The following is an 18341-nucleotide window of genomic DNA, read 5'->3' as shown; positions in this document are numbered from 1 at the left end:
ACTGAGTTCGTTCGGCCTTCCCTCAACACAAGGCAGCATCTCATGATTCATTCAGCCAAACACAGACAGCAGAAGACGGGCTAGACAACGGACACTCTGCCGATCTGGGGAATTAAGAGGCTGGGGGTCCAAACTCAAAAGAGCAAGTGTCCCACTGAAAGGCGTAACTAGCAAGCTTGTCATGGCGGATGTTAGTGAGGTTTTGATGTCGGTTTTGTCCACAATTCGGGTTCCGAAGCCCGGGGACCGTGTCCACAAAGACGAATGCGCCTTGTCATTTTCCTCGCCGGTGAGCCATCTTTCCTTTTACAAATCAAAACGTCAGCCAACAAACAGTGTTGTTTAATCCATCCCCTTCTACTCTCTATTGTGCTTGTCTAATGTAACGTTTTGTCATTGCTGTCTTACTTTGACGCATTGGTTTCCTAGATTTTCCTGTTTCAACTAACTAGCAAGCTAGCGTCTAGCTAAGCTAATAATGCACTGTAATGGAAACTTAGCTAGCTTCTCTAGCTTGTTAGCTAGCTATGTTAGTGTAATTGGGTATGCTGTCAAACTAGCTTGCAAGCTAACCTAGTCGTTTTCTGGTCACAACTGTGGCAGGACTTTTTTATCGTAACTTAGCCCATAATATCTCAATGTTGACGTTGAAGTTTCTTGTGGACTTGGAAGACATTAAACCAGCGTTGAGCTGAATTCAAAGCGTTAGCAGGTTGACTGGAGAGCTAACGTTAGTTGACTAGAACAGAGTAACTGGTAATGTGACATTAAGACCCCCACTTTTCCTCCAATTTTAACATCCCAGTGTTGTGTCACGATGAAACGAGATAAGGACAGGTTATAACATTTAACATTGCCTGTGTCTTCTTTACAGGAAAGTGATGGAGGCCTGTATGTGTGCATGAACAGTTTCCTGGGTTTTGGGAGTCAGTATGTGGACAGGCACCATGCCCGGACTGGCCAGAGGGCTTACTTTCACATCACTCGCGCTCGCAAGACTAAGGTGGATACATTATGATTTTTTCTCCCCTTAAGACAGTGGGCAGTCCAACATGGACACACACACACACATATATATAGATATATAGATATATAGATATAAGTGAACTGATATCCTGTGTTGTTCTCCCAGAAGGAAGACGACAATAACTCTGGATCTGGACACCCGCCTAAGAAAAAGCCCACCAGATTGGCTATAGGTGAGTGCATGAGAGAATATTTGTAAAAACAGAAACACAGATTATACAGGTATCCTCTTCTGAGACTGACCTGTCTCTACCTCCCCTCTTGTTTCTGGTCTGTCCAGGGATTGAAGGAGGTTTTGATGTGGAGCAAGAGCAGTATGAGGAGGATGTAAAGGTGGTCATTTTACCTGACAGACAGGAAGTGACATCAGAGGACCTTGTTACCATGCCTGATGTCGTGAGAGAGCGGGTGAGATATCTTGTGTGTTTCCTGGTAAGAGTGATGTTATCATCAATAGGGTTCTGTCAGTGTTGTCACAATGGCAACATCCTGCCCTACTATATTACAATTGACACAGGTACAATTTCACAGTACCAATCACATTGTCATGATATAAAAAACAGTTAAAAAAATGTAGTTCTAATTAATACAACAACATTTGGGCACATGCACATAGGGACACACAGATACATATGGATAATACATTTGGTTACCTTCAGTCATCAAGTAATTAAGAAGTTTCAGCATGAGCTGTTAGTCAGGTGTAATTTGTTCCTGTCGATTAATTTGCCGTTCCTCAAGGTGTCCCTGTCAATGGCGGGTATCATGGCAGCCGACTCAGTGTCTCATACCTTACAAGTTCAACAGTGGGATGGAGAGGTGAGACAGGAGTCAAGACATGCTGCTGACCTTAAACAGCTTGACAACGGAGTCAAGATCCCTCCCAGGTGAGACATTAGGTCACAGCTGTCCCTTATAAACCTACCATGCAGTTCATCATAGATTAGTAACTAATAAACAAAGCTTCTCTAAATTTATGAATGGGAATGTGCAATCTGCAAGCACATATAGCTGTCTCTACATACTACAAACCTCTCTCAGTTGCAGAGGTGGAATCATTTCAGTGTATAACCAGGCAATAATTCCTTTGCATTTAGGATCCATTAATCCATTATTGCATTAGTCCATTAATGCTGTTCTGTCTCCAATAATACAATTTAGAATAGAGATAGCTGTTAAGTTGCATTAGTCAAAGCCTACAAGATCTTCAAGGGCAGTGCAAGAGTCAAACACGTGTATTGAGTTCATGTTACTTATCTTTTTTACATCCTAGTGGCTGGCGATGTGATGTGTGTGACCTCCAGGAGAATATTTGGATGAACCTGACGGACGGCAAAGTGCTGTGTGGTCGTAGGTATTTTGATGGCTCCGGGGGCAACAACCATGCCCTTCTCCACTTCCAGGAGACCGGATACCCACTTGCTGTCAAACTTGGTACCATCACTCCTGATGGAGCAGGTAAGCAGATGGCACAATGATTTTATTTTTTTTTTGTGGTAAAAATGTTGAAATTGAATTGCTTTTTTTTTTTTGACTACATAGACAGACATACAGCCAATCAAATTGCATCATTTTAAATCATGTTTGGACAAAGCAGTATTGTCATAGGGTAACACTGACTAACAGTCAGGCAGCAGCCTGCTACACAACACTAGAGCCACAGACTTTGAACAACAACCCACATTAGCTTTCATGCTAGAGTCTCCTTGTCTAATTTACAAACATGAACACGTGTCGTCCTGCACCTTAGCTTTTTCATCAACCCACCAATAAAACATTTACTGGGGAAAAATGCCCTGCTAATATCTGTTTGCAGGCTAAATATTAGCTGGTCAGCTGCAGCACATTAAACAGCATGTAAGCGTATGTGCACATATCACTTTTCAGTCCATTTGAATGCCGGTGTGGGCCTTACTCTTCAGTACCATTGTCAACAACACTGTCTGCTCATGCCTTGTAAGCCACAGAGCAAGTTTGTTTACTTTGTCTCTCCTTCCCTGCTGGCCTTCAACTGGCTCGCTGCTGTCAGTCAAATGCAAACACTGGCACGCCCCTCCAGCCGGGGCAAAATGAGCATTTCTGATATTTCCCCATAGACCTTTTTTCTAACTTTTTATTATAATAATAACACGTTGACATTATGTTTGTCTGCTAAAAGACAAAACTTAATGGGATTTGGGTTGAACTTTAAATATCGAGAGGATAATATGTGGGCCATGGTTCATCTTCTAGTTAAAACTGTTGGGCTGTATACAGTATGTGTGTTTGTCTGAAAGCTTAGTGCTTCATTGCCCTTAATTGCCACCACTGTTTTGTACGTCCAGATGTGTATTCCTACGATGAGGATGACATGGTGCTGGATTCCAAGTTACCAGAACACCTAGCTCACTTTGGCATTGACATGATGACCATGGAGAAGGCAAGTTCTGTGTTTCTGCTGTTTTTAGTGGAAGCAGACTATTTTTATTTGTTTTATTTTTCTCTCGTTAACATTTGAAATAATAGATCTTCATATTTTTCCCACTGGTTTACTATGTTCAATATCGGATCAAGTCCTTATAGACAGAAGTATTGCTCGGCCCTCTGCTTTGTGATTGAAGTGTGACAAAATTAGTCAGAGATATTGGATTTTTCTTCTAGTTGGCAGATATCCAGGCAGTTAGAGAGCAGCCATTGATTACATGGTGTTACTAGAAGTGTCTAAAATTTAGCTGGAGTGTTGATGAGCCAGTAGCACCAATTCTACAGAAAATTCATATTATTGAATAATTCGCCAACTTTTCTGTTTGGTTCTCCCTCTTGTTACCCCCCCCCCCCCCCCTTACCTGTTACTTATGTATATCTTTATATGACATATTATTAAAGGATTATAATAGTGTTATTACTGATGGACTATAATAACGCGGACATATTTCTCCTTGTGTGCTTTTACCTTCACGGCATACCCATTATCATATCAGCCTACTTTCCCAGGTTTCCCCCCCCCCCACACCTGTTTTGTCTGATTCCCTGCTGCCATTAATTTCGTTGCCACCTGCTCTCCTCTCATGCAGAGTGTAGATTACACAGTTGTCGTAGTCTAAGACCTCTGTACCTCTCACTGTGTACTGTAATGTTGTTTCTTGTCTTGCTAATGTATTGCTGCACGCACATAATGATGTTGCACAGACAGGGTGTGGAGGAATTGGGCTACATTGGCGCAGAAGGCAAAGTGCAGCACTTAGTGCTGTGATGATGTGTTTCGTAGTTTCTCCCTTGTCTGCCTGCTGTTATTGCTACTTTGTATTGGCAAAATTTGCTCGTCATTCTCAAAACTTGCCTCAACATATGAAGGCTGCCGCATAGAATTTCATTTGCTTGTACCCTGCGTCTTTCATTCTCTTATCCCTTTTGACTTTTTTTCTGTCAGACTGAGCGGACGATGACGGAGCTGGAGATTGCTGTGAACCAGCGTGTGGGGGAGTGGGAGGTGATCCAGGAATCTGGGACCACCTTACGGCCCCTGTTTGGCCCTGGCTTGACTGGCATGAAGAACCTGGGCAACAGCTGCTACCTCAACTCTGTCATGCAAGTGCTCTTCACTGTTCCTGACTTCCAGAGCAAGTCAGTACCCTCTTTTACTCACAGCCCCCATCCTCCTGTTCCTCCCAGCTATTATGTTGACCATGTCGCTTCCTGTGATAAAATACAATATTAATTATTATGGCAGACTGCAATGAAAATATTGCTGTCAGGTTGATTATTACTGCAGTAGATGTGAAATATTTCTGAAAAGTCACACTTATCACACTGCCCAGCATTAATGGTATTGATACTGAATGTAAAGAATTAGTTACATATCCTTCTATTCATGCCTTCCAGGTACGTGTCTAACATCGACAAGATCATTGATGAAGCCCCAAGCGACCCCACCCAGGACTTCAAAACCCAAGTGTGAGTATCCTCTCCCAATGTGTGGTTATTTTCTATGACAAACTCTTGTATTACCATTAGATGCCCAAAAATCCCCCCTTAGCGGTACGGCAGGAAAGCAAGGGCGGTGTTTGATAAAATATTACAAATTCCAAAGTGCATTCTCTTACATACCTCTTCTCCTATAGCACAGTTTCCACACACATGCATTCAAACACACATCCTGCCCTCTTTCCCATTTTGTCTTGAAAATGTTGCCATCACAGTAGATGAAATAAATCATCCACATAAATACTCACAAGCACACTCATCATGTGCCAGCTGTCCGCCACAAAGCCGATTACAGACTCCTTTCCAGGCAGCTCTGTGTTTAAATGTGATTTTTGTTTTTAATGTGGGATATCTTCCTGAATCGAAATGCTCTATTGATATCAGCAGGGTTTAGACAGACCTATTTTGACTGTTGGCCTCGATGCCATTGCAGGAAAAAAGAGATTTGCCTCTACTGTGTCTCAACTAAACAGACAGCCTCTCATTGTGAAAACAAAAGAGAAACCTTAGTCTGGTATAATCTACATTGCAGCATGTCCTATGCAGTAACTCTTTCACTCTTTCAGTGCAGTAATTTATTTTACACTATAATCTTATGTTTCCACTTAAGATTGAAATCTGCCAGATTTGATGTGTATCTGGCCTAATTTTAAACAATCTCTACTTTTGTTGCTTTACAAAAACTTTTTTATTCCCACCAGAGATAAGAAAATCTTCTCTGTGATTAGATTCTATCATGTTATTTGAATGCCAAAAATAAATCTAGACCTATCCAAATCCTCCTCCTGTGTGAGACTGATATTGTTGGATGTGCAGTGATGTCAGCTTTGTTTGTGTATCACAGAGCCAAGCTCGGCTACGGTCTGTTGTCAGGAGAGTATTCCAAACCAGCACCAGACCCTGGAGATGAAAATGGTGCATCTGAACCCAGGGTAAGAAAAAACAATCCATCACAGTGGAGTGAGATAGGTTTAGCAGATATCCATGGCACATATGGAATTTACTCTCAGAAATAGGTGAGAATGTGGTCTACATAATATCAGCCCTCACTGTTGACAAATAACACTGTTAATGCTTTGCAGGGAGACCAAATCGGCATAGCACCACGAATGTTCAAAGCACTGGTTGGGCGGGGCCACCCAGAGTTCTCCACCAATCGGCAACAGGATGCTCAGGAGTTTCTATTGCACTTCATAAACATGGTGGAGGTAAAGTAACACTCTCATTCTGATTCTCTATTTGATCCCCAGCTTTTCTCTTATATTATTATTTCTTTTCACCCACAGAGGAACTGTCGCTCTGGGTCCAACCCATCTGAAGCCTTCAGGTTCCTGGTGGAGGAGAGGATTGTGTGTCAGCAATCACAGAAAGCCAAGTACACACAGCGGGTGGATTACATCGTCCAGCTGCCTGTGCCGATGGACCAGGCTACTAACACAGGTGAAGGGCTGATGGGATACAATGTCCAACTCAATCTGCAATTCTACACATGGTCAGCGGTACGAGCTGTGCTCATTGTGGGGTGCAGAGGCCACAGTGTAGCATAGGTTTAAGTCACCAACGTGCGGCAAGTAGCAAGAAAGTGCTATAAATAGTTACATATTCCAGTTTAATACAAAAAAGGCACTGGCAGTTATCAACCAACAGTCAAGAAATGTTTGGGTGCATGAAACGTTTCCTTCTTTCTTTCATGTTCTTCATCAAGGGACGCTTTTAAGATGCATTACAAACAGTTGTACCATTGGTTGCACATTGAAAGGTTACGACAAATAAGGTCCAAGCCGAAACAGACAACTTTGAAAGATGCATCGATGTGTAAAACAGTGGCACATGCCAGCGCAAAGCGATTCTGTCGCTAATCAGCTGAGAATCTCTGTTCCATTTGGTAATCCGCTTAAATAGGAATGATTGTGACTATTTGCCTTCTATTCAAAAGGTAATGACATGATGAGAGTTATTTTCTTTAACTTGCTTTAGAAAGCTCTCCAGAGCCACAGAAGACATACAATGTTTTTTTTACAGGCTGTGTAGTACTCCCCATGACAAATAATCTTCATGTGTAAAATCGGCAAAGTACTGCTTTAAGGTAGTTAGATGGGGGCTCTGTACAGGTCAGACAAGATCTTTTTTATGTTTTTATTAAATCATTAAAAGGTGTTTCCTACATCTATAGGCATATATGCATATGCTTTATATCCTCGTATTAATATTTGTGACACAGTGGTGTACAAGTTGTTGTTTCTCAACCATGTATGTATTTCACCAACAGAAGAGCTTCAGGAGGCAGAGCGCCGGCGTGAGGAGGGGGACTCATCAGCCCCTACAGTGCGTGCACAAATCCCCTTCACAGCCTGCATGGCAGCCCTCAGCGAACCAGAGATCCTCACAGACTTCTGGAGCTCAGCTGTGCAGACCAAGACTACTGCTACCAAGTATGAAGAGAGACTGCCACACATACTGAAAGTGATTAACTGAAACAAATCTTAAGATGTATTTTATTAATATTGGCTTCTGTTTCATTTGTCAGAACGACCCGCTTTGCCTCGTTCCCTGACCACCTGGTCATCCAGATTAAGAAGTTCACCTTTGGCCTTGACTGGGTTCCCAAGAAACTGGGTGAGCAAAGATGTTATTAAATTTTTGTGTTGAAAAATAGAGTTGGAAATCTGCTCACTCGGACACACTAGACCATAGTATATTCTAAAGTATTTTGTGTTAAAACCACTGCTACAAATACAGCAATTCCTGTTGTCGAGGCTCACTGTTATCTTTAACATTGTGGCCACAGGCAAAATACTTGTTCCTGATTGATTGGTCAGTGTCTGATTAACTGCAAGAGTATAGATGCTTAACGCTACTGTTAAACTTCAAGTGCTCAAAAATTAGCCTAAAAGGATTTTTTTTGATAAGTGGGAACGGTTTTACCCCCAGTTGATACATGGGCTCTAAGTGGCAAGCTCTCTCTTGCCTCTCATAAGCCTAAAGCTTGTGAGTAGTGTTGAGACAGTAATTTACACCGATTTCCTCCCATTGTCACTACACTGACGCACGACAAATGAGTTCATTTCCTGAGCAAGATGTTAACACACTTTCTTATTCAAGTCCCTGTAGCTCGTTAAAGTTAAATTGCATTTGGGAAGCCGTTGATGGCGGCAATCAGCTTTTCCTCCATTTTGTTTGAAGTACTTTTATGTTGTTTGGAGTAGAGAACAACTCTGTGTTTCCGTTTCATGGGGGAATCAAAACGAATATGATTGTTTGCCTCCAGGTTGTTGCTTCTGCATGTGATACGACTCCTAAATTAGTCTTGGGGAGAAGGGAGAATCGTAGATTAGACTAGAGGAAGAATATGAGGAGTCAATTTGTTCAGTTGTCAAACTTTTATTGACAGATATAAAAGCTTAACTTTAATTGGCCCTCACCACAATAATTAACCAACTAGCCCTTAGTAGAAATAAAACCACAATACTAAATATACTACCCAAAAAGAAAAATCCTAAACCTAACTCCCTATCAACATAAAAAAAAGAAAAGAAAATGGAGTTCGTTAAGATACAGAAACAAAAATTCACTGATTAACTGAAGTTTGACAGTCGAATCACTACCTTTCTGACATTAACCTGACAACAACATACATTACAACTGAACAACAACATACAAAAGAGCTTAAGCCCTGACAAAATAGCTCACAGTGCGCACACACTCTGCGTGTGAACAGGCAGTTAGTGGCCAAGCGGCCAAGTGTAGCTCCTCAGCCCTTACATACCCCCGATGGACTGTGATTAGGTGCAGGTCCCCAGATTCTCCAGCCAATAGCAAGAGGGAGTAGGAGGACCCTTCTGACCAGCATGTCAGATAGTGGCCTGATACAGGAAAACAATGAACTTGGTATAGCAAACACCACTTCTCTTATATTGGGACACTTTGTCATAATTTATCATTTGAAGAATACTGTCAACAATTTTAATATAATGTGAAGAAATCAAGGTGTGGAAAACAAACATTTGGACTACAGTGGGTTTTGAACACTGTATGATTTTCTGCTGTGCAGACGTGAGCATCGACGTTCCTGATTCTCTGGACTTAAGCGCGCTGCGTGCAACTGGCCAGCAGCCAGGGGAGGAGCTTCTACCAGAGGTGGCCCCACCCCCACTCATGACCCCAGATGTGGAGGTTAAAGGTATCCTGGGTTCCCATGGCAACGAGGAGGACGACTCACTCTACTCCCCACTGCTGTGTTAGTCTGTCTGTCATTTCTGCTCTTTTCCTCCTTCCTCTGTGACGCTCTTATTTGTCCACCCTTGTTTCCACCTTTTCTTCTTTTCTGCCTTTTCTGTTTTCTTGCGTCCTTCCGTTGCCTTATTATTTGTTTACTTTTGCATAATGTGAAGAGTTTTCAGTTACATTTCAAATTAAATAAGCAATATCTTAATGGTTTTTGGAGTATGAGTTGATGTTTCTGTATATTATTTTCATTATTTTGCCTTTTGTAAATTTTTTGTGAAGTTTCTATTAATATTAAGGAAGTGCTCAGGGCACAAAAACAAAACAACAATGTTTTCCCTTTTGTAAATAAATCAGTGTTTCCAAGTACATCTAAGTAATTAAACTTTTTTACTCTCAACACACTCAGCTCCAGTCCTTGATGACTCCACTGTGTCCCAGTTATGTGAAATGGGATTCCCACTGGAGGCCTGCAGGAAAGCGGTGTACTACACTGGGAACACTGGAATCGATGCTGCCATGAATTGGATCATGAGCCATATGGATGACCCAGGTGCACAGAGCAGTGGGAATTTACAAGAAAGCAAATCATCAAACAATCTGACCGCTCCCCTCAATCTTAATTTTCTCCTGTTTCTGATTGGCTGCAGACTTCGCGGCCCCCCTGGTGTTGCCAGGTTGCAGCTCTGGCCCCGGGACTACACCCACAGAGAGCCTCTCTGAGGAGCATCTGGCAACCATCGTCTCCATGGGCTTCAGCCGAGACCAGGCAACCAAAGCACTTCGAGCCACGGTTAGAATCAGACTCCATCCAGTTAGAGATGAGGATTCAACTAATTTCACATGTCACTAGTCTAAAAGTAGAACTGTGCCAATACAGACACAGCTGCTCCCTTTTTATTCAAACACTAATGTAGCCAAGGTTTTGTCACTCTTGGAGACTCTTAACCAGTTGTTGGCCTTAACACGTCAACAAAAATGAGTTACAGGATTTTACTTAAAGTTGCATCAAGCTAAGCAGTCTCATAAGCACGATATGAGAGATGTCTTGGATTGTAGTTTATATTAGCTGTCATGTAAGATTTTGCCTACACGTCCAAATGAAACGGCCAGAAATTAGTTTAAAAAAAGTACAGTACAGTATGTCACAGGACAAAAAGAAGCAGACAAAACACAGAAAACATCTGCTAACTAACTCAAAATTATTTCTATATGATTCTTACTGCAGCAGCTATAGAAACATTTTAGATGCAGTAATGTGTGGAAGCTTAATTTAGGTTAGTTCTTTTTCCAAAGTATGCGCGGTTTAAGATCTAAATTTAGATAATGTTCATGGACATAACTTGGGCCAAGAGCTGCAGGTACCAGTTTGGGTGACCCTCAAAGCTCCACCCCACATGATCAATGTAAGCAAAGCTTTTTGTCTGTGCTGTTGTCCAGTCATTAGCTACAGTACCAGTCTTAAGTCCGAGAAAACACTTTTGCAGCATGGCTCTGCTCTTTCTCTTCTTTTATTATGCTCAGAAACTACCCTGTTGACTACTGCTGTTGACTGTTCTATTATTATGATGTTATCAAACACCTGGCTCCTTTATAGAAGTGAGCTTTAACAGTATGTTAAAAACTTTATTAAAGTATCACAAACCAACCGATTAAAAATAAATGCAGTTACCACATAATGCTGTGTAAAAAAAAAAAAAAAAAAGGTACCATCCATCTAATTTATTTAGCAATGTTTCTATAATCTGATGGCCAGCCTCTGAAGAAATCGCAACAAAATCAAAATCAAAACAGACTCCTCAAAAAGCTTTTATTCAATCAAAAGCTCCATTTGTTGATATTCTCTAATAATGTCTCTTTTAACTGGTGTTCGTTTCACAGAGTAATGTCCTGGATCGGGCAGTGGACTGGATCTTCTCCCACCTGGATGACCTGGAGTCCATGGATGTGTCTGAAGGCGGCCGCTCAGCCGCAGAGAGCGAGGGTGGCAGGGATCCTCCGCCTGGGCCTCGCGTCAGAGACGGACCAGGAAGTGAGTCCAAAGGAGAAGGATGAGAGAGGAAGCCGCTTTCAAAATGATCATTACCTCAGAATGTCTCCTCACAAATGAATCGAAGAGGTGTATTCAGAAACATGAAATCTAGATTGCAGCAACATTGTCATCCTCTATTTAAAGTCTAATGTTCTTTTCATCATCATATAATTTCATATTTTCTAGTATATATCATATATATTTTCTAATTGGTTTCTCTCCTTTATCCAGAGTATGAGCTGTTTGCGTTCATCAGTCACATGGGGACGAGCACCATGTGCGGCCACTATGTCTGCCACATCAAGAAGGATCAGCAGTAAGTGTTTATTTGCACTGTTTCAAAGCCTCAACATGTCATTTAAAAGGAAGAACCAACTGTTCAAAAAATATAATTGCAAGTCTCAGATCCTGAAAGAAAATGGATTTCATGCATTTTCTGAAAGGGTTCCAGTCTCGTAATTTGTGTACTTTCTGTTCTCTAATCAGTTGTTCATTTATTCATTAAATGTCTTTAAAAATCATATTCTGTTGCACTGAAGTAGCTGGTTTAACGGTGCCTCAGCAGGGGGCACCATACTCCAGGTCTGGTCTGAACAATAATAGATGTTGATGTGAACACAGTGCAAAGTATTAAACTATCATAGAACTGAGGGGTTTGTATCCACTTAAACCCTTAACTGATTTATTTTATATTTTAGATATATAGAAATGATCCCATCTTTACTAGTGGATACTTCATGACTTAAATGACTGCTCAAAATAACTCAACTATTTTGGTCATCTGGGAAAAGCAGGTTTTACTTTACCCAAGTGTTGGATATTTTGTTTTCAAATGAGGCCTGTTAATTTAAAAAGCCACTCTGTGTGTATGTGTACACATAATCAAATCAATAACCTGTCTGTTATCAAGTCGCTCTTTGTGAACTGAGTGATCCTTCTGTTTCACAGGTGGGTCATCTTCAACGATCAGAAGGTGTGTGCTTCAGAGAAACCTCCCAAAGACCTGGGATACCTCTACTTCTACCGGAGAGTGGCTGAATGAGACGAAGGAACGTTACACGTGGGGTGAACACACAAGACAACATACATAGTTGCGCCTCACCAAGCTCTTACGAATGCCCTGGCACGCTCCATAACTGACAAAAGTGTAAATAAATCTCTCAGATTGCATATATACACAGTTAAATAAATTGGTGCAGATGTACAGATAAGGTGTTGGGAGATTTTTCTTTTGATCCATTGATTGCAAACCAAGGGCCTGTTCAGAGAAGCAGATTCAGTTAGTTACCTGGACAACTATGCTGAGTAAAACCAGTCCCAGGTTTTAATCAGCAAATGTATCCAGAGAATTCAGAAGACCTGCTTCATGGAACAGGCCCAGACATTAGAGGGACTTTAGTTGCTAAGTCCATTCACTCCTTATTAATAAGTATGCTTAAATATCACTGTTAATCTGTGTCCTGACTATTGATTTCCACTGCCATCAGTAGTCACTGCCCCTCCCCATAAAATTTTGTTGCTTCCAGCCCCCTCTTTCTTTATTGGACGATTGCAGCTTGGTGTCACCAGTTTAGCCCGGCGCCAACTCCTCCTCTACCCGTTTCAGTGAGGAAGTAAAAACAGTTCAACATCCACGATGAGAGGAAATGTCAGTAAATCAAACGAATAAATAGCTCCAATGTGTGTTACAAAAAGGTAATAAAAAAAGTCAAAACACAAAATCAACTTGTTTTTTCTTAGAAGTTTGGTGAGGGTGATATCTGGGTGATTTTGGTTTATTTTGTTTTTATTTTGCAAACAAATCCTTTGTTACTTCTGCTGTGACAAATAAAGAATTGTCTTTCTGTCATTCTGCCTTTTTTCTTCTTGAATAGTTAATCATGGAGTTGGCTTTCATCTCACTATCACTTCTCTACTTGTTTTTTCTATCTTATGATTTCGACATCATGATTCAAAATTAGTGATGAGTTGACGCAATCCTACAACATGTCGGTTTAACATATCATGGTTAATGCTGTGTCCTTTTTAAATAAGTGTTTTTAAGCCACAGTACATAACCTTCCTCAGCTTCATGGAAAAACTATGTACAAAATCCCAGGCCTAGTTTGCGACAAAGCGCAGGCATGAAACTCAAACCCACAAAGAGCTGGGGTTAGCATTGGCCTACAACTTTCCAAAGTGCAGGTTTCTTTTTAGATGTCTTCCGCCTTCTACGGTTTTTGCATGCTTGTGCTCTTGTGTTCGATGAAGCGAAGCACAGAGAGGATGAGGAAAGATTTTGGCCTTCAATAACGGCACAAAAAGACACACCACTGGCTCAAAATTGAGGTAAGATCTGAAACTATATTATGAAATCAAGTTTTATATATTGAAAGTAAATTATTGGATTTAATGTGACCATTCTGAAACCATTTTTTTTTTCGTAATGTAGTTCAAAACCTAATGACTGATGAACCAATTTTAACAACAAATATAAAACATTTTGTAGGTTGTTATTGTCTGTCTTCCTATATCTCTGTAATCATAACATTGTTTTAGAAAGTGTTAAGTGTAGAAAAGAAAATTTGAACAAAAAAATGTGCTCAACTATGTCTCCAAGCCTGAAGTGTGTATAAAAAAAAAATATTGTAAAGGTTCAAGATTCTTAATGATCTCAAGTTATATATACTATTCTTCAGTGATATTAAAAATCTTGATAACGTGAAATAAGACTTTTAAATTAATTTTAATGTTCATGTATTAATTGTCTGATGAGACTGTAATTGTTCTGCCAAACCAAAATAACTAAAGTTCAAAGATATCAATTGTTCAAATAAATGGAAGTGCTGAAGTTAATTATTAAACCTTTCAAAATCATGAAATATATCAAAGAACATAGAGTGAGACAAAGTGATGAATGGCTTGTCAGAATTCTTATGAGAATTTCTTTGATTCAGTTGCCTTATTATAGGAACAAAACTGCGCAACAAAATTATATCTTTTTTTCTTAAACGTTATGTTTCTGATGTACAATTGGATACATTTGGAACAGGTCTAAAGCATCTTAACATGCATTATTGAGCATGTTGATTAGATACAGAAGAGCCGAAACATATGTTTGAATATTCCCAGTGAAATTTGTTTCAGGTTTTTTTATGTAACAAGTTTTTAATTTTTGACACAAGATAGAGAGAGGAAGGAAGTAGAGAGCTGGCTTGGTGGTTAGGGATCACATGTTTCTTGGTGAAGTGCTCGTCTCAAACAGAAGCTGCGTGCTAACCTGGAAATGCTCGCTTTCACACCATAAACTACTGCATTCAATTTCTTTTTCTTAAATCATTTTTGTCTTGACAGAAATGTACATTTGTGTCTGTTACATTTTCCCCTCAGATCCAACGATAAAAATGAAGACCATCATGTGGTTTGGGTTTGGTAAGTGAATACTACAAAAATCTGTGTAAATAATCCTTTAAGATAAAAGGTCAATGAGTTGCCAGTAACATAGATCCAAATATGTCCCTTTATGTTCACAAGACTTTTTAAATCTACCTGGGAAAATAGCCGCAGTTGTGTTATACTCATCCCATATGCCTACAAACTCCCTAAATTCAACCTGATAAATTGCCCTTTAACTTTAAATTCACTATATGAGCCTCCAATCCAAAGTAATGAGAACATATTGCAATAACATTAGTTTGTCCTTGTCTTAATACAGAGTTTGTGGTATTCTCCTGTGAATATATATAATGACCTCCATTAATGTGATTCTCTCTCTTCAGTGCTGGGTGCTCTCTCTGCTGCAGGCAAAGTGATCCTCAGCAAACCAGGGGGGAAGGCCAGTTTCGAGTGTGGGGTCGGCAGCTTCAGCAACCTGGTGTGGAATCGTGGAAATAACCTAATAACTAACCTCAATGGGAAGACCGGCTTCAACCGCAAAGGTATAAACAGACAGACTTTAGATGTTACATAGAGCACAATGTAGTGTTTTGAAAGCTTCACTGTTGCTAATTTCACTGCATGTATTTTCTGCATTAGGCAAAGGTGACATTGTGGGAAGGTCAAGTGTGAAGAACGACAGGACTCTGGAGATCTCGAGAGTGAAGGAAGAAGATGCTGGAAAGTTCACTTGTGTGGTAGATGGGAAAACTCAAGAATTTACTCTTCTTGTGGTCTCAGGTAAGCAGAAGACCCACGAAAAATTGCAATTTTCCCATAATACAACTCGATAATATCTTTCACTAGACCCTCCCTGCCTGGTAGACTTCCACATCTTTAAAAACCCTGTTCCCCAGATCCTAAAATAGGGGCCTCCCGTACACAATTTGTAGTCTCCAAGCCAAGGCTTATTTTTTCAAACTTCAGAAACCTCCCTGTTTTACAACTATTTTCACAAGCTGAGCAGCACTTCTCGTTGTGATTAAGCTGACCTTCATGTGTAAAATCAATGGAGTGGCCCTTTTAATTTCATGATTTAATATCCCTAAAATTCAGATTTTCCAGTCTGTTAAACCAACCAAAGTACCATGATATATTTTCATTTTTGCTCTTCCTATCATGTCCTAAGAGTTCCTAATGATCTGGATTGTTCAGCATGGCCTCCCCTTTCTCTTTGTTATTCTCACTGTCGTCGCTTCTGTCTGTTATCCTTCTCTGTGTCAGTCTCAGCCAGCCCCTCTGGTGATCTCCACGTGGGCAGTGAGGCTACGCTCCAGTGTCGGGTAAAAGGTCTGGACCAAGGCTCCACAGTGCAGTGGAAGAAGCCAGATGGAAGTCCACACGCCGGGTCACACACAGTTGAGCTCAAATCACTGGCCCGCTCAGATGCAGGGTTCTGGCAGTGTACGTTCTCCCATGGTGGGGAGATGTTCAATATGAGCTTAGGCATCAAAGTTATTGGTAGGACACTGGCCTCTACCTAAGTCTTTGCATATGGTTTATAGCACAACAAAATGTGTGGCCACAGGCAAAAGCAAGATGTGCTTTGTTTTTTGTTTTTCAGAGTCTGCTCTTAAAACACCTGCACCATTTCCTTCCCAAGGGTCAAAGGGCGTCCATAAGCCAGGCTGCACCAACTGTACGTACTGCTTGTGTTTGTGTAAGCCTTCTGACTATGAGCACATATTGCCGTAAGTGATTCTTCACCGGATGTGTCATTGATTCATTATCTCTGCTTTCTGCCATGATCTGTTTTCATGGCTCAACCAGGTGTTACTAGCCCTCCACCCAATGCTGCTCTGCTGCCGGCGCTCCACTGGTGGGTGTGGGTTGCAGTTGGCATCGGCTGTCTGGTTGTGGTTCTCCTGATGGTCTTTGTCATTGTCTTGTGCAAGAGGATCAGAAGAAGGAAGGTATGTAAAGACAATCACCCAGGGAATCTACACATGCTGCTTTGTAGATTGAAATTGTTAGGCGGGATGAAGGAGGATGGGTTACTGAAGCAAACCAAAAAATGATAATGTGATTTTATGTTCTGCTATAGAGAAAATTGCAGAAGATGAAGTATGACCGCCAGCTACTGAAGTCCAAGCAGTACTGCCAGTGTAACCGGTAAATGTTCTTAACTTACTTTTATCTAGTAAAAAAAATACTTTATCCCCTCTCCAGTAATCTCTGTTCACTTTACAGATGCTTTCTAATAGACTCTATTCACTTTATATTAATGACAGTTCGACCTTCATTTTCACTGTGCCTTTTACCAAGTACTTCATTATTGTGCCGTAATTAGTGTGAAAACTTCTCCTCTTTCCTCTCTTTATCACAGCCCAGCAGCTGCAGCAAAACCGCAGCAAGGACGCCGGAGAGAGAAGCCATCAGCCCTCCCTCTGCAACCCCAGCTAATGGAGTGACATGAAAGACAGATCGAAGAAAAGAGAGATAGACAAAAAGAAAGAAAGAAAGAGAGAGACAGGGAGGGCGACAGAGGAGGGGAAAGAGAGGAATAGATAGAGATAAAGAGAAAAGAGAGAGCGAGTGAAAGAGAACCCCAGTGTGAATATGGCATGAATGTAAATGGGCTTTTGAATGCTCTTGATGAAAATAAAAATCAAATGTAATGATGTGGGCACTTTGAGCTTTTTCAGCAAATATAACCAGTGAACTGAATGCAAATAGGCTCTCCCACTGCTACAGTCTGTACTTAAGTTTTAGATTTATGCAGCATATTAACATGTTAAGCCTGTCCTTACATGCAGGATTGTCAACTTCTAATGTACTTCCTTCCATCTTAAAGTTGATTCTACTGATTTAGATATGTTTTCTTTCTTGTGTTTATGTGTATTTTATGGATGTTTTTGTATACTTTATGTCTTTAGGTTATAAATGAAAACTTTAGAATACTGTATTGAAATGTAATGTCTTTTTTTTTTTTTAGCAGTCAATAAACCATTAAGATACCCAACTGCAAAATTTGTGAAATTATTTCTATCCTCCTATGACAAAACAGGGGGGCTTCTATCAGTGAGATGAAATCATAAACAGTAAAGCTGAATGTGCATAGTTTTCTGTGAATCCCCTGTGCGTTTAGGTAATTGTAAGACTCCAATAACAATAAAAACTACTTTATAGAGAGGTAATTACTGACTGGATATACATTGAATATCTATTTCAAGAAGAAATGCCAACCATAAGGAGTATTTAAAAAGGGTTTACAGCAATAAAATGTTGAGGATTATAAATTCTACCTTGTTCAACTCAATAGCAAACATTGTCTTTTTTATGCCATAATATGCTTTAAACGGTGCCTGCATTGGTTCAGAAGTTCTGTAATTCCCCACAACTGGTGCATCCCAATGCAGGTGTTGACACCAGTGCAGCGCTACATGTAATGAAACACACAGTAAACACCTGTTTCACATAGTAACACAAGACCACCAATGATATACATACAAACACACACACATACATACTAATTTGTGAGAAAGAAAATTGTTGTTTTTTCTTATATGAGTTCAAAAAATCTTGACAACAAAACAACTTTACAAAACTTCTATGTGTGTGTGAGTGACTGTAACCCTAATATATATAATCCATTTAGTGCATAACAGAAAGGATGGGATCATAGTGGTGTCTGACTTCCTGTGTGTGTGTGTGTGTGTGTGTGTGTGTGTGAGTATGAAAG

The 18341-nt window shown here is 40.4% G+C and overlaps 2 protein-coding genes across 6 annotated transcripts; both read left to right on the top strand.

Annotated features, from left to right (window-relative positions):
* The first annotated feature begins 66 nt into the window (after positions 1-66).
* On the top strand, positions 67-13094 carry usp5 (ubiquitin specific peptidase 5 (isopeptidase T)). Of its 5 annotated transcripts, none has more exons than XM_070911425.1 (20): positions 67-289; positions 875-1003; positions 1136-1199; positions 1307-1434; positions 1768-1913; positions 2300-2484; positions 3351-3445; positions 4436-4629; positions 4888-4959; positions 5834-5921; positions 6072-6197; positions 6276-6429; positions 7259-7421; positions 7517-7605; positions 9041-9226; positions 9623-9766; positions 9864-10006; positions 11095-11245; positions 11477-11561; positions 12194-13094. In XM_070911425.1, the coding sequence occupies exons 1-20, from the start codon at positions 182-184 to the stop codon at positions 12285-12287; spliced, it is 2544 nt and encodes an 847-aa protein (XP_070767526.1). In that variant the 5' UTR covers positions 67-181; the 3' UTR covers positions 12288-13094. The 5 variants fall into 5 exon arrangements, with proteins under 5 accessions (XP_070767526.1, XP_070767528.1, XP_070767527.1 ...); XM_070911427.1 differs by having other exon boundaries at positions 6276-6452; positions 7270-7421; positions 9041-9169; XM_070911426.1 differs by having other exon boundaries at positions 1133-1199; positions 9041-9169.
* A 411-nt stretch (positions 13095-13505) lies between these two features.
* LOC139289807 (T-cell surface glycoprotein CD4-like) lies at positions 13506-17600 on the top strand. Its single transcript, XM_070911445.1, has 9 exons — positions 13506-13573; positions 14615-14656; positions 15004-15162; positions 15260-15400; positions 15884-16120; positions 16224-16298; positions 16430-16572; positions 16704-16771; positions 16986-17600. Exons 2-9 carry the CDS (start codon positions 14629-14631, stop codon positions 17068-17070), a joined length of 936 nt encoding a protein of 311 aa, XP_070767546.1. The 5' UTR covers positions 13506-13573; positions 14615-14628; the 3' UTR covers positions 17071-17600.
* Positions 17601-18341: the final 741 nt, after the last annotated feature.

The sequence above is a fragment of the Enoplosus armatus genome, chromosome 9 (genome assembly GCF_043641665.1).
Source record: "Enoplosus armatus isolate fEnoArm2 chromosome 9, fEnoArm2.hap1, whole genome shotgun sequence".
NCBI lineage: Eukaryota > Metazoa > Chordata > Actinopteri > Centrarchiformes > Enoplosidae > Enoplosus > Enoplosus armatus.
This window is presented reverse-complemented; position numbering and strand designations above follow the sequence as displayed.